This window comes from Pithys albifrons, chromosome 6, assembly GCF_047495875.1.
Source record: "Pithys albifrons albifrons isolate INPA30051 chromosome 6, PitAlb_v1, whole genome shotgun sequence".
Classification (NCBI taxonomy): domain Eukaryota; kingdom Metazoa; phylum Chordata; class Aves; order Passeriformes; family Thamnophilidae; genus Pithys; species Pithys albifrons.
In genome coordinates this window covers 37,324,557-37,337,705 of record NC_092463.1, presented here as the reverse complement: position 1 = coordinate 37,337,705, position 13,149 = coordinate 37,324,557, and the positions used below count along the sequence as shown (strand labels likewise).

At 46.3% G+C, this 13,149-nt stretch overlaps 1 protein-coding gene across 3 annotated transcripts in view; it reads right to left on the bottom strand.

Annotated features, from left to right (window-relative positions):
• Positions 1 to 13,149, bottom strand: part of PAPLN (papilin, proteoglycan like sulfated glycoprotein) — a 51,584-nt gene that overhangs the window by 14,367 nt on the left and 24,068 nt on the right. The window contains exons 8-20 of one of the 3 annotated variants that reach the window (XM_071558262.1): positions 12,950 to 13,073; positions 12,141 to 12,221; positions 10,976 to 11,148; positions 10,276 to 10,399; positions 9,063 to 9,189; positions 8,297 to 8,362; positions 6,077 to 6,284; positions 4,266 to 4,442; positions 2,828 to 2,984; positions 2,125 to 2,211; positions 1,309 to 1,612; positions 1,068 to 1,185; positions 257 to 386 (exon numbers count right to left, since the gene is read on the bottom strand). In XM_071558262.1, coding sequence (XP_071414363.1) covers positions 257 to 386; positions 1,068 to 1,185; positions 1,309 to 1,612; positions 2,125 to 2,211; positions 2,828 to 2,984; positions 4,266 to 4,442; positions 6,077 to 6,284; positions 8,297 to 8,362; positions 9,063 to 9,189; positions 10,276 to 10,399; positions 10,976 to 11,148; positions 12,141 to 12,221; positions 12,950 to 13,073 — 1,876 coding nt within the window. The remainder of the gene's footprint in view (positions 1 to 256; positions 387 to 1,067; positions 1,186 to 1,308; positions 1,613 to 2,124; positions 2,212 to 2,827; positions 2,985 to 4,265; positions 4,443 to 6,076; positions 6,285 to 8,296; positions 8,363 to 9,062; positions 9,190 to 10,275; positions 10,400 to 10,975; positions 11,149 to 12,140; positions 12,222 to 12,949; positions 13,074 to 13,149) is intronic. The other 2 variants (XM_071558263.1, XM_071558264.1) reach the window with 2 other exon arrangements.

Here is a 13,149-nt window from a genome sequence, read left to right as displayed (position 1 = left end):
GAGATTACACAAACATGCTTCTGTCCAACTATCAGCAGAAGACAAGAATTTCTGCTGTAGCTGGCAGAACTGAACCCAACGGCCGCTTTTCTACACTCCCTCCAAGCTTACACTGCCTCAACCAACAGGCAGAATTTCTTTTCAAAGACATAGTTTACTACATTTTACAAAGAGCAGAGCCTCTACATAGGAAGTTTCCGTGTGCTACTGGACTCCTTCCTATGTTTCTGAACCAAGAAGCCAAAGCATCACTTACGGTAGTTGGGTCTATTGAGACATCCTTCACCTCGAGGACCCGAAGCTGAAGCGACATTGTCAAAACAGCAGCCGTACATGGAACTGCGGCACTCGCCTGAGGGATGCTGCTGGGACAAGGCTTGGCTTGCCTTAGAGACAGGAATTGAAAGCCAAAATTTGTCATGCGCACAAGAGTACAGTACCACATGCAAGGCACCGTGTCCAAGCTGCCGGCTGCAGAAGGCCAGCTGTTAGAGGCACTGCTATTTGTTTGTTTGCCTCCTAGAGGCAAAGGGTGGAGAGGGGGTGGAGAACTTGGCTGTCAGCCATGGAGCCAGGGCTGCACTTTTCTGCAAGACAGACCTAAGAATCCCAGCAGCCAGACAGTTTTTCTGCTGGCCCCAACAAGCACCCCAAGCTACGAAAGGGATTACCTCCCTGTCTTCAATTAATCTTCAAAGCTGACAAACAAAGGCAATTAACAGTAGCCATGTTTTCCCCGTTTTTTTCTGCTAGAAATTAGACGGCAATTTTATGACTGACAGAAATTTGATTACTCAGGATTATTCAATCAGTTCTATACAGGATGGTCTTCTACTTCTCAGACATCTCCCCACCACCCGCTCTGTTCCCTGCTTATAGAGGATCACAGGTGGATGCTCCAGACTGAACAGGAGTGAGGTGGACCAAAAGGCTTGATACCATACCTGGAGTACTGGTTGTTCATCATTACTGACAGAGATGAAGCCCAACAGAAACCCGCAGTCACATGGGTCAAAAAGGTATCTCTGTATCTGATGAACTAAAATGCAAATACCTTTTGTACTTACTGTTGTAGTGGCCAAAGTGGGATGATTTTGGCTCATTCGAATGTCACGGTGATATTGTGGGCATCCCATGTTGTTTGGGCCCTGGGCAGCTGAAAGTCCATCAGGGCAGCACCCATACCTACAGAGAGAAGGGCTTCTGTAGTACCTGACCTGCCCAGCTCAATAGGCATGGGCTATAACTTTCAGAAAGGCCCCAGGAAAGGCAATGCCTCCCTGCTCAGGCCTATCTACTTTCAGCTACCTGTTTTGGTGACAGGTGCTGAAAGGGCAACCTCTCCCCAAAGGGCCTGAAGCTGGAGTGTGCCCATCTGGACAGCAGCCATGTGGGCTCTGGTGACAGTCCTGAGAGCCAGTCCCTGCAGTGGGGTCCTGAGAGAAGCTGAGCTGATGGGAAGCTGCTGAGTGTGACTGGCGTTCCCAGGGAACAGGAAACAAGTTCATGCCATGATCCTTGGTGGGTGGGATGTGGCGATTCCCAGAGGTACTATGGATCATAGTGTTCCCAGGGAGCATCCTTTCATCACCAGTATCTGGGGAGAGAACTCCTTAAAACATGCAGGTGAGCATCAAAATCTGATCGCTTGTCCTCATCTCTTCTCTTTCACATAGCCCAAGCCTATGTGACAGACTTTTCTGCATCATGCGTATCTTCTGGCCCACCCTTCCAGATCTGGTTGTCCTGCAGTTCTTTGCTCACTGCCCTGACCATGCTTTCTGCTGTCCCATGAAAAACCATCTGTCATATTACAGTGGTCCCTTCACATCATCTCTCCTTCTTCCTATGATCTGCTTTGGGCACCATTTCTCTCAGCCACCCCTTGAGTCATACTGACAGAACCTGGGATCTGTATGCTGTACAGAGTCTTCTGCATACATAGATTAAAATACTGCTGCCTATTGCTCTAAAAGAATCTACATTTTGTCCCTGAGTCCATGAATTTCTAGAAGGTGATGAAAAGAACGAGAGAATTGAATAAAAGGAAGATTCTGCTGCCTACCACACTCTATTCTAAATTCACCATCATGAAAAACTCAAATTAAGAAAATTCTTCCAAACCTGGGGCAGGGCTGTTTGGGTTGTAACGTGTCAGCAAGGCCTGGCGAGTGACATCGTATCCCATAGAGTCCTGCATACTGGGGACCTCTGCAAAGAGAGATACACAAAATGAGTGCAGTTAGTTCAGCCCTATGCTCTAATAATTGCAAATACATTTAGAAGTCAACAGGAGATGAAAGGAGATGAAAATGTTTCTCTTCTTCTGGAACAGCTGCTCAGCAGCAATTGGATTCTATTGGATTGTCAGGACAAGAAACCTACAATGGGCAGTCACACAGAAGTCATCATTTCAGCTCTGACGTGAAGTCTAGACAAAGACAGCATGCAAAATCTTCTGAAGAGTTGTGACTCCTTTATAGTTGGTCCACAGAGGGATGAGAATTTGCTATAACTTTTATCTACCGAGCCTGCCCAGGTCACCATCCTTCTGCACTGGGAGTGCTGGGGTCAGTCTCCAGGACACACTGGATGAGCTATCACAAAATACTGAATTCAAAATGGACACACACCAGTGCTGTTCCAAGCCTGTTGCACACCTTTCAGACAGCACAGGTACTGGGACTCTGAAGATGACCGTGGCAAACTCACAGGATGGAGACAGGCAAACAAGAAGCTGAGAACATAAGCTGGTGCAGAGCTGGGAATTTCTACTCCTAAACAAAAGCATCTTGGGAAAAGCTGGATATGCAGCAACACCACTCACGCTGTGGCAGGTAGCAAGGCTGCACGTTGCAGCTACCCAGGGTGGCTGGTTTCTGTGGCTGGATGGCTTTGCATGTCTCAGGACTGTAGAATTTGGAGTCGCCGTCAGCACAGATGACTTGGCGTGTCCGGATGCCTGAACCGCAGCTCTTGGAACACTTGGGCACAGAGACAAGGCAGTGAGCAGGCAGCAGAGGCTGAATGCAAAAACCCCACAGACCAGAAGAGTGGAACAGCTGCATGATTAGCTGCAGGCTGAGCACAGCTTCCTCCACCAAGACAAAGTGAACAATATTTTAGCTGGATTCATCTGAACAGTTAGAAAATCACCCTTTAAACCATTTTACCAACTGTTTCACCCAGCCCTGAAGCATTAGGCTCTGAGCAGTGCTCAGCCTGTGACATCCAGACGAGCTGCTGTTACCCATAGTGGTGTGTCAGGGAGCTGGAGTGAATCCTGAAGGCACCTCAGTTCTCTGGGGATCCACCAGCTGTGAGGGGGTCAGTTTTGAGCTACATATTCAAGAACAACAATTTGCAACTGGAAAGCAAACTGGTGGCTTTCTAGTAAGCAGCTAACTGGAGTTCATCTCAGTGGAAGCTGTGGATGAAGTGAGAGAAATGAGCAGTGGCTCAAGGGAGGGGATAGTATGAGGTGTCTGTGTAACCCACTTGGCTTGTGGCAAGCTCCATTAACACTGGGAGAGTAATTCTCTTGTTCAGAGGCAGATAGAAACCCTTCTGATATCGGAAAGTTGGGGAAATCAGATTAAGATATGCAACTTCTCTACCTATTACTAAAACTTGGTCTACATCTCATGAAGATCCAAATGTAATGCATTTTAACTCAGAACTAGCTGGTCTGGCTAGCACAGAAACAAAAAAGTGTGTTTGAAAGTCACCCAGTGCATTGGATCTACCTGTGTATCCACCCCCTGGCACTTTTCCCAGGTTGAACACAGTCTGGCTTCCTCCACAAAGGCAAGATTAATCCATCTGAAGCACAGTTTTTCTGAATAATTACACAAATGTACTTTAAACCATACCACCAAAGGCAATGACCAGCCTTGAAGCCTGAAACTCTAAGCCATACTCGGCCATAGAGCTTCTGCTGATCACAGAGATGGAGTAAAGAATTGGGAATAAGCAGCAAGAGTGGATTGTTTCAGCTTATTGGCTGCATTTTGCCACTGCCACTGAAACTATAATCTCCCCCTCAGAAGGATTTATTTTTGTAGCAGCTGCATACAAAGCAGGCAGCAGATTAACTGGAGTATTACCAGTGCCAGTTACAATGCAACTGTGAGCCAAGGGGCTGGTAATGAAGCAGTGCAAGCTCCCAGCCTCAGCCAATGTGCTGACTGCATGGATCAAAGCGTGTTGTGAGGAGCACAGCAATACAATCAGTAATTTCCGAACCATGAAAGTGCGGTGCTCACCAGACCCCAGTCTCCAACGTGCCAGCCAATTTCCTGGATGCAGTTCTCCTTAAGGCAGGACTGGGTGGCCGATGGCTTTGGCTCCATCAGACAGGCAAAGTCCTGAGCCTGAGAGCCCTGCTGTGTTTTGCAGGTGACAGTCCGGGTCTGGACTCCTTCCCCACAGCTGGCCGAGCACTGCAGAAAGGGGCCCCCAAACATTACAAAGATGCACCTTATTTCCTCTTGCAATTCAATGCTGTGCTCCCTAACAAAAGGGCAGAACACTATCCTGAGACTGTCTAAAACAACTAGCTATCAGTAAAATCATCTTCTGGGGCAGGAGTTAGCAGAGCAGTTTTTTATGCTGTAGTAGAGAGAGTAAGCATGGGAGCATGGGATAGGGCCTGGGATATCTGGAGCACACTGGATGATTTTGGCCTATGAACAATATGAATAAGGATATGAAAAATAAATGGTAGAAAATGTCTGGAAACTCTTGTTATTTACACCTGATTAAAATCACTGCAAGGTAAAGACCTTTAGAGAAGATAAAAAGATTAGGTTCTTGCATGGCTCATGTCTTTTGCCTAAAGACATTGTGCTCCATTTTTACGGTGTGGAGCTTCTACACAAGGAACTGGTTTGTGACATTTTCAATGCCCTCTTGAATTCACAGAGGTATTTCCTGGAATCCATCCTATTTCTTCATGAATTACGACGGTCTCTTACAGAGACCATTAATTTGGGGACAGTCTGAATTACTTCAGATGAGCTTCCCAGCTGAGTTTCAGCCATTCATTTACTAGACTGACCTTTTATCTCAGAGTACATGAAACACTGTCGCTTTTGAGAACCCCAGAATAAATCACTTAGGAATTGATTTGTAAGAACTTCCCCAAACAGTGCTCTTACTCCACAACCCTAAAGTCACAGCTGGACTCTCACAAGAGATACAAAGTACTTTAAAAGGGACTTCCCAGTCTAGGTTATCATGCTTCAAAGTTGCATTTTGTGCTGCTGTGCCACTCAGACAAAATACCACAAGATCTTAAGTCAAATGTTACAAGCATGCATGTACTTCTTTTAAATGAGGAAAATTCATTTGTGCTTTAGGGACTAAGTAGACACTCCTGTTGCCTTCTATGTCCTTGGAACATAACATGCCTTCTAAAAACCTGGCTGGCTACACTGACCACATACAGTTTGAACTGTTTCCACTCCTGCAGATAAAAAGCACACAGGCATAAGAAACACGCCACCTGGCTGTGTTTGGAGAAGCCCTGTGCAGATACACAGCAAACAGCAGGTCACCAGTGTTACAAGAGTACCCTGCTTACCGACTGTTGTGTCTGTAGCACTGCTGTCCTGGGCTGGTAATGCTGAGGCAGCAACGTGCATGGAAATAAACCGCACAGGCAGGAGCCAGGAGCTCCTGTTTTACAGAGGAGGGTGTTACTGCACATCCTCAGCTGATGGACAGCAGCTCTCCTGCCACCCCTCTGTCTTCACCAGGCCTGGCTCAGAAACCCAGCCAGTGCTGTGTGGGGGTGGTTTGATAAAAACAGCAGTGGGGAAAGGATTGGCAGACCAGAGAAGAAAGAACATGCAATGAGGAGAGGTGCAGGGGCAAGGCACAGTTTTGATGAACAGAGATCTGTTCATAGGAGGACATAGGAGGGTTGCAGGGACAAGTCCTATACCTCTGCATGCCACCTATCCAGGGACACATGCTTTTATAGTTCCAGAAAAGGAGCCTGGCTCTTTTTCCCCCAGCCTTGGCACATCCTCCTGCAGCAGGTGCCAAGAGACTGTTACCCACACCCACTCACCTCTGACCAGGGTCCTGTGCTCCAGGTCGCACACTGCCTCACGTTGCAGGGCTGACTGCTGCGAGGCTGCTGGGAGAAGGCCATGCACTCAGCATTGTCCACAACCCCCTGGGAGCTCTGGCCATCAAATGTCACACAGTAAACGGAGCGAGTCTGGGTGCCCCCACCACAGGTAGCTGAACAGGATCCCCACTCACCCGTTTTCCACCTGCAAGTCACAGAACCAAGCGAAAAAAACGAACGTAAGCCCAGCTAAACCTCAGGGCACAGAGGAGGTCAGTGCAACATCTCTGTAGCAATAAAACAGGGAAAATGTCCCTTTGTAGAATGGAGTCAGAGGCAAGTTCTCATTTGACCAAGCGCTGCCGAGTTTAATTGGCAATGCAGAGCATGAGTCCCACTACAGAGATGTATTCCCAGCTACAAAACACTTGCTTCTCTGGAAGTGCAGAGCTCTCCCAGAGGGGGAAGATTTCTCTCCGAGGCTTTTGGTCTCCTGATGTCTGCAAAAATGTCATGCCTGGAATAGAACATCAAAGAAAAAGAAAGAAAAAACCAAAGAAAACAATCCAGATCAGCTAAAAGAAAAGCAACCTACACCAGCCTAACTATACATTACTCTTCTCACATTATCAGAGACAGTAAAACAAAGCCAAGCCCTCACTCTGCCTGCAAACCATGCCACACACTCTCAGAACTGCTTGTTAACTTTTCCATGAGAGCCAGTAGGAAACTGGGTTATTCCTCCCATGGTTCAAATTCTTTAACAGCAGCACACATACAACACTCCGCCCTGCCCTCCAAAATGTAAATAGATTTTGTCCTGCATTTGGCTGCTGAAGCTGCTGCAGAAATGACACACCCTTGCTAGAAGAAGGAGGAATGCCCACAAAACCATCTGGATGCTAAAATCCCTGCCCATGGCCACTCCAGTGTCTCCCAGCTATCCAGGCTACTGGGAGCACAGCTTACATTAGGTGGGTGGCTTCAGGGAGAATATGATGTTTTATCCCCAGCCCCAGTGTGCTGTGCAGTCAAAAGGCACTAGTTGTGGAGGGGGAGCATCACGGTGATCTGCTTGCCAGCTGCTATATCCCCTTGCTGTCAGATAAGCCCCAGCCAGAGACTGAAGGCAATTCGTGTTTTCTCCCCTAGCATTCCAGCTACTTCTCTAGTCTAAACTGAGTTTCAGACAGCCATTCATATTCACATCCTAACAGGAACTCCACAGCAGATTCAGCCATGTTCACCTCCTAAAGATACCCTTCTTTATTGCTAAAGGTGCAAGAAGCAGCCCAAAACTGAATGGCCTTTGTTATAAAATAGGGAAGGGAACAAATACAGCCAGTAGAAGTCACTTCCAGTGGTGTGGTTGCAGGGCTTCTAACAAATTAATTGATTAAGATTTTTCAAAAGCTCCAATGGTAATAACAACCCCCACTTCAAATGGCATTCTGCCTCTTGTTTCAGAAAGGTTGTATCAACCAGATGGGCTCACCTACACGTTCCTTCAATTGCAAGTCAAGACATTGCTGACCCTGTTTCATTTTCTTTGTAAGACAAAGTCAACCGTAGGGCTGGGACCCCCATCAGAGGACAAAAATCGCAAGTCCCAAGCTATTAGCAGCTTGCTGGGAGAAAATTGTTTTGCTTTGGGTGCTTTTAACTTCCCATATCCCAGTGTACATTATTGTGTCTGTCACATCCTGATACTCATCACAATTTATAGGCTTTTTTCTACCTGCTATAGGGCCCATATCAAAGAAAGAAGAGCTTTTAAGAAACTCTGCAGTTTTTGCTATGAAATGCTGGCATCCTGGCCAATGTTTCAATTGTACAATCCATCACACTTTCTTTTCCTTTTTGTTATTTTATTTACCTTGATAAATAAATTGAATAAAATCTTCCAGAATCTCTTTACTCTGATTCCAGAGAAAAAACAAGTTATCAGGATAAGCTGCCAGAAGCTATGAAGAAATTGTCCCAATGCAGTCCCATAAGAATCAAGTTAACAGAGGCAGGAGCAATCACCTAAGCAAAGCTGCAAGCCAGTACCCTCCACCATAATCTTCACTGGCAAGGATCAAAAGCAAAACAACACCTACTGCTACCATCAGTGCCAAAGAGGAAAGCCCCCATGGATTCACTGGGTAACTAGGTGGAAAGCAGAAGAGAGCAGCTGCCTTCCTGTGCTTTCTGTAACTTCCTTCTCCTCATTACCTCTTCATCTGAGAGCTCCGTGCTCCACTCTGACTCCAGGCTTGCGGCACATAGACGTAAGAAGTCCTTTATACACAGAACAAAGGATTTAAAGAACTTAAAACAAGTAGCTACAGGTTAACACATTAATGTATTCAGAAATGCTCCCAGGTGCCCTTGCATGCACACAAGCACTCTCAGAGGCCTCCACTGCATCCACCAGATACACAGAGACAACCAGCTAAGGCTCTGGTTACAGCTCTGGATGCCCATGTAAGAGCCAAGTGAAGCCAACTGTAAGGCTATGCCAACAAGAGACGAGAGGGAGATGGCTGGGTGAAAGGGTTTGAAAATGCTGGAGAATGAAAAGACTCCAGGTTTCATCCCTTTCTAAGAGCAAGGACACTAGGAACACAGAAATGACATAAAATGACACCAGCTCTGACCTACTACTGTGTCTTTGCAGGCTCCAGCTCAAGAAAACAAAAACCACAGAATCTGTTTCATATCTGCTACATGGGATAGAAGACTGTCTTCCACAATCATACTTTAGAAAGGAAATTTATTTGGCCTATAAAATGAACACAGGATCTATTAAGCCCTCTTCTTGTGCACACGGAAATGCTCCTCACATTCCCATCCTTTGTCTTGGACTTTCTCTAAGAAGTGAAATACTTCCTTGGAGAGAGCCATCCTGGCGGGCAGAAGTGAGAGAGTAATTCTTTTATTTTGTTCCAAAAGCACCTCAGGAAGAAGTCAGAGTTCAGAAGAAGGAAAGAAATCATACCGTTTTGTCTGGGGACAAGCCTGATGACCACACGTCCGGTTATTGTCTGGTTGTGGTTTATTCCTGCACATATAGTCTGGGTAAATTTCATTGTCAATGGTACAAAACACCGAGCGGGACTGGAAACCTGCAGTACAAGGAAGAGAATATCTGATCAACATAAGCTACCCAGGACTAGGTTTGCACTGCTCTCCAGCTGGCAAGACAAGTTTCTAAATTCCTGTAGAACCCAGACTTGTCCCAGCCATTCTGCAAAAGAACCAGATGCAGTTATCTCACACAATATGTACAAATGATGCCTCACCACAGTACAGGAATCCACTGGAAGAGAAAGGGAGACAGTATAGTTCTGTGTAGCTGAGGGGAATTTTTCTGTTATATTATGTATTGCAATTCACAAAGGAAGTGCCATAGCCATATGTTGCTCATGAAGCAACCCTGCAAGACACATGCAGTACACAGCAGAACAACTGGTGTGTGTTAGTCTCCTGTTAGACTTAAAAGGTCAGTCTTGTGAAGACTGGATAGGAGAATAAAACTTGCAACTCTTCATGCTTCCTACAGGATATGAGTGGCCAGGCAAAGACAATCTCAGTGCCTACAGTCAAAATACAGCAAAAGCTACCCAAATAGCCATCAGCACAGAAGCCCAGAAGAGGCTGATAAGAGCTCTATATATTAATCTGTTAGAGAGGGGGGTTTTTTTGTTTCATTGGAGACTTTTTTGTTTGTTTTTCTTTTAAGCTTGAAATCCATAATGTTGCTCACAGCAGAATCTATAAACTGAACAGGAGAGCTCACAGTCCTCCTGGAGAGAGGGAATCTTCCAGCCTGTGGTAGACGAGAATGATGTGATTTAGTAATGTAGGCCAGGTCAGTTTGGAAAGGACCTCTCAAGTGATTGAAAAGACCATGAAGAGCTGAAGCAAAATAAAGAAAAGCCTATTTATTATGAAGATTTTGAACAGGTTGTAGTAATAAGTCTGAGGACTAGGGTATGGGAAATAAGATAGGACAAGGCATGGGGTATAGTCCTGTTGTGAATCCATGCATGACCCCCCCTTGACAAAACCTTACCTGCCCCCTGCAGATACCTATGCTGCCTTCCAGCAGGAGACTGCTGGAAAACAGCTGCAGAGGGCAGCACACGACACGGCAGGATGTGGATACAAACCCCACAGCAGGGGCCAGAGACCAGGTCCTCTCCCTTTACCTCCTCCACATTCGGAGCTGCACTCGCTCCAGGAACTGTAGCTCCAGATGTAACTCGAGGCCTGTCCTTGCAGTGGCAGGTAATACTCGTACTGTACCCCCGTGTTTGGCTCTTGGCTGATGAGCTGTGAAAATATGAGAGGAAGTCAGGGAAATAACACTTTTCCTCTCCACAGCATTTCCCCACCATGTATGAGGGTTGGAGCTGATTTGCACTCCTCCTATTCAAGAAGCACTAATTCTCTACACTCTGTTGTCTCCTTGCCTTCTATCATACTCTGGAGAGCATTATTTTTCAGAGAAGGGTGCATTCATACCTCTTGGCTTCAGAAGATCCAGCTGCTCCTGTAACAGTGGGTACCTTTCCTGCCCTACAGCACAGTAAAGCAAGCAGTGCCCTGGAGCCTGTCCTGGCCCCAACACCATTTGGTGTTGACTCTCACCTCCCTGAATGTCAGAGTCCAAGGGAATAGGAGGCAGCAAACCAACACTGAGCCTTGCCCTGCTCATTTCTGGGCAATAGAAGCATAGCAGCAATTTGTGCTGTTTCTGCAAGAAGACCACCTTGGTCTAGCTTGAGGGCCTACAGCCTTGCAAGATTCCCAGGAGCCCCACCACTCCTCCAGTTTTTCCCACCAGTACACTTCCACTGCTCAAATCAAGGAATGCTGTGCAAAGAAAGAGCAGGCAGAACTGCTTACCTCAATGATGAGGGGTTCTGTGGTGGGACCCCGGGCATGGAGCAGCTCCGGGGCCAGATCACCCTCGGAGCCACGGTCATAGTGCAGAGCCGTGCTGGCTGCCTGCAGCACCCTGCTGAACTCGATTGTCCAGTGCCCGTTCAGGTAATACTCCCCTTGCACGTTCTTGACAGCTGGACAAACCCACATGCCAGAGAGAGAAAGGACTGTAAGAACTCCACCAGGATGATCCTGTTTCCATTCAACACTGTATCACAAGCAAATGAAGGTGACCATCATCCTCCAACAATGCTGCCCTCCCATATGGCTCTCTTGCCAGAAGCTGTACCACATCCAGACAGCAGTTATTGCCAGTTTTGCTGCAAGCCAGCACTTTTTAACTGCATAGCCAAATGCCTCCAGCAAATCCCTGCCCTGCATTCCTAGTTGTGCTAGGGCACAGTCTATATTAGTCTTTGTCCTGCTTGTCCTTAAGATGTGGGATTCACCTCCTACTGCCTCTACACCCCTATTCAGTTCCTCAGATATTCTGCTCAAAAAACAAAGACAGGTGCTGCATTTAGTTTTGTATGAAGGAAAACATCACCAGACTGATTTGTCCAAAGCATTGGGTGATGGAAGAATCAGAATCAGAAAGCAGAAGAGTATTTGCTATTTCCACTGGAATTTCCGCAGCCCTGCCCAGAAAGTTAGGTGACAACATTTCTCCCTCTTTTTCGCCTTTGCTTGATCAGAGTTTGAGGCTGTACAAATATCCAAAAGAAATCTCTGGAGAAAAGAATCTCACCCCAAACTTTTGGATGGGAGGAGTTGTTAGGCTTTATATTCACCAAACAACATAACTGATAGCCAAGTTTTGCTATATCAACTAGACTCCTTGTAAGTTCCAGGCAGGAAGTCTCAATGTGGTTTGGGTATTTTTATTCCCCATCTAACAGCAACATCTCCACAGGACAGAAAATGGGATAAATGTGAAGCCCAGAGTTGTGCATCAGTACCAATTCAAGGATACTCAATATTCAGATCCTGATATTCAGTGAGTTTTTCCCTCTGGCTTATCAAGTCCTCAAGATAAACATCCCAAAGCCCATACTTGAAAACCAGATTTTAAGATAATGGCTGGAATCCGAATGGACTGACACACAGATTCTGACATCAGTCTTACCTAGGAAGTTCCTGCTGGGCATAACCTCCTTAATTTGGATGCTTGTGGCTCCCACAGGGATGATAAAGATTTGATTGTAACCTGGAAAAAAAGGAGATTATGCAATATCTGTCTGGATGCCACACGGCCACTCTTCTGTGCCAAAGATTCTCACTTTTTCATTGATGCCTGACTGAGTTTTTTGCTGGTGGCTTGAAGCATTTCCATTGTCATTTTAACTGCATTCTGAATGGCTTCACTCTACATTATCCACAGGTCCATTCATGTGTAAAAAATTCCTCAGAAAAGTAATCACTGGTGTCAGTGCAAACTCCATTTTCTAGATTCTAAAATCTCTGATACTTCAGCAAACATCATGCTGGAGTTCAGTGTGGAGAGATGTGACCAAAAGTGGAGTTGTTACCTTGAACTCTTTCAAAACTGGCCAAATGCAGCAGATGCAGTCCCATTTCTAGCCTTGCATTAATCCTGGCGGGGCTATCAAGGCACTGGACAGCCCTTTGAAGGCAGTATACAGCTGCCTTCTTATGGTACATTTATGGTACCTGCTTGAGAGGGAGCAGGGAAAGACTCCAGCACCATGGCAAGTGCTTCCGTATCCACAGAGATTAAGGAAGTGACTCCGAAGATAAGGCCACCAGTATGTTTTCTGATACTAAGGCCACACACCATACAGACATTTCAAGTGAGCATCCAAGTGTGCCTACAACAATCATGTGAGCAGGTGTCCCCGCCAGCCCTTGGAGCAGTTAACTTTCAGTTTAACTCTCTCCTTCTCACCTGCCCAAACTGCCTAGGATCATCTGTACCTTTGGGGAGGCTGGCCACATCAAAAGTGCCTTTCACACCATAGCAGGTGCTGCCATCTCCTCCACACTGCAGGCACTTGTCCTCCCTCTTGGCAGATTCCAGTATATTGTCACAGCCAACAGCCTGTCAGAGCACAGGAGCATTAATACAAATAAACTCTAATGACAGAGAAAAGAAAAAAAAATGGCCAAATGCTGGA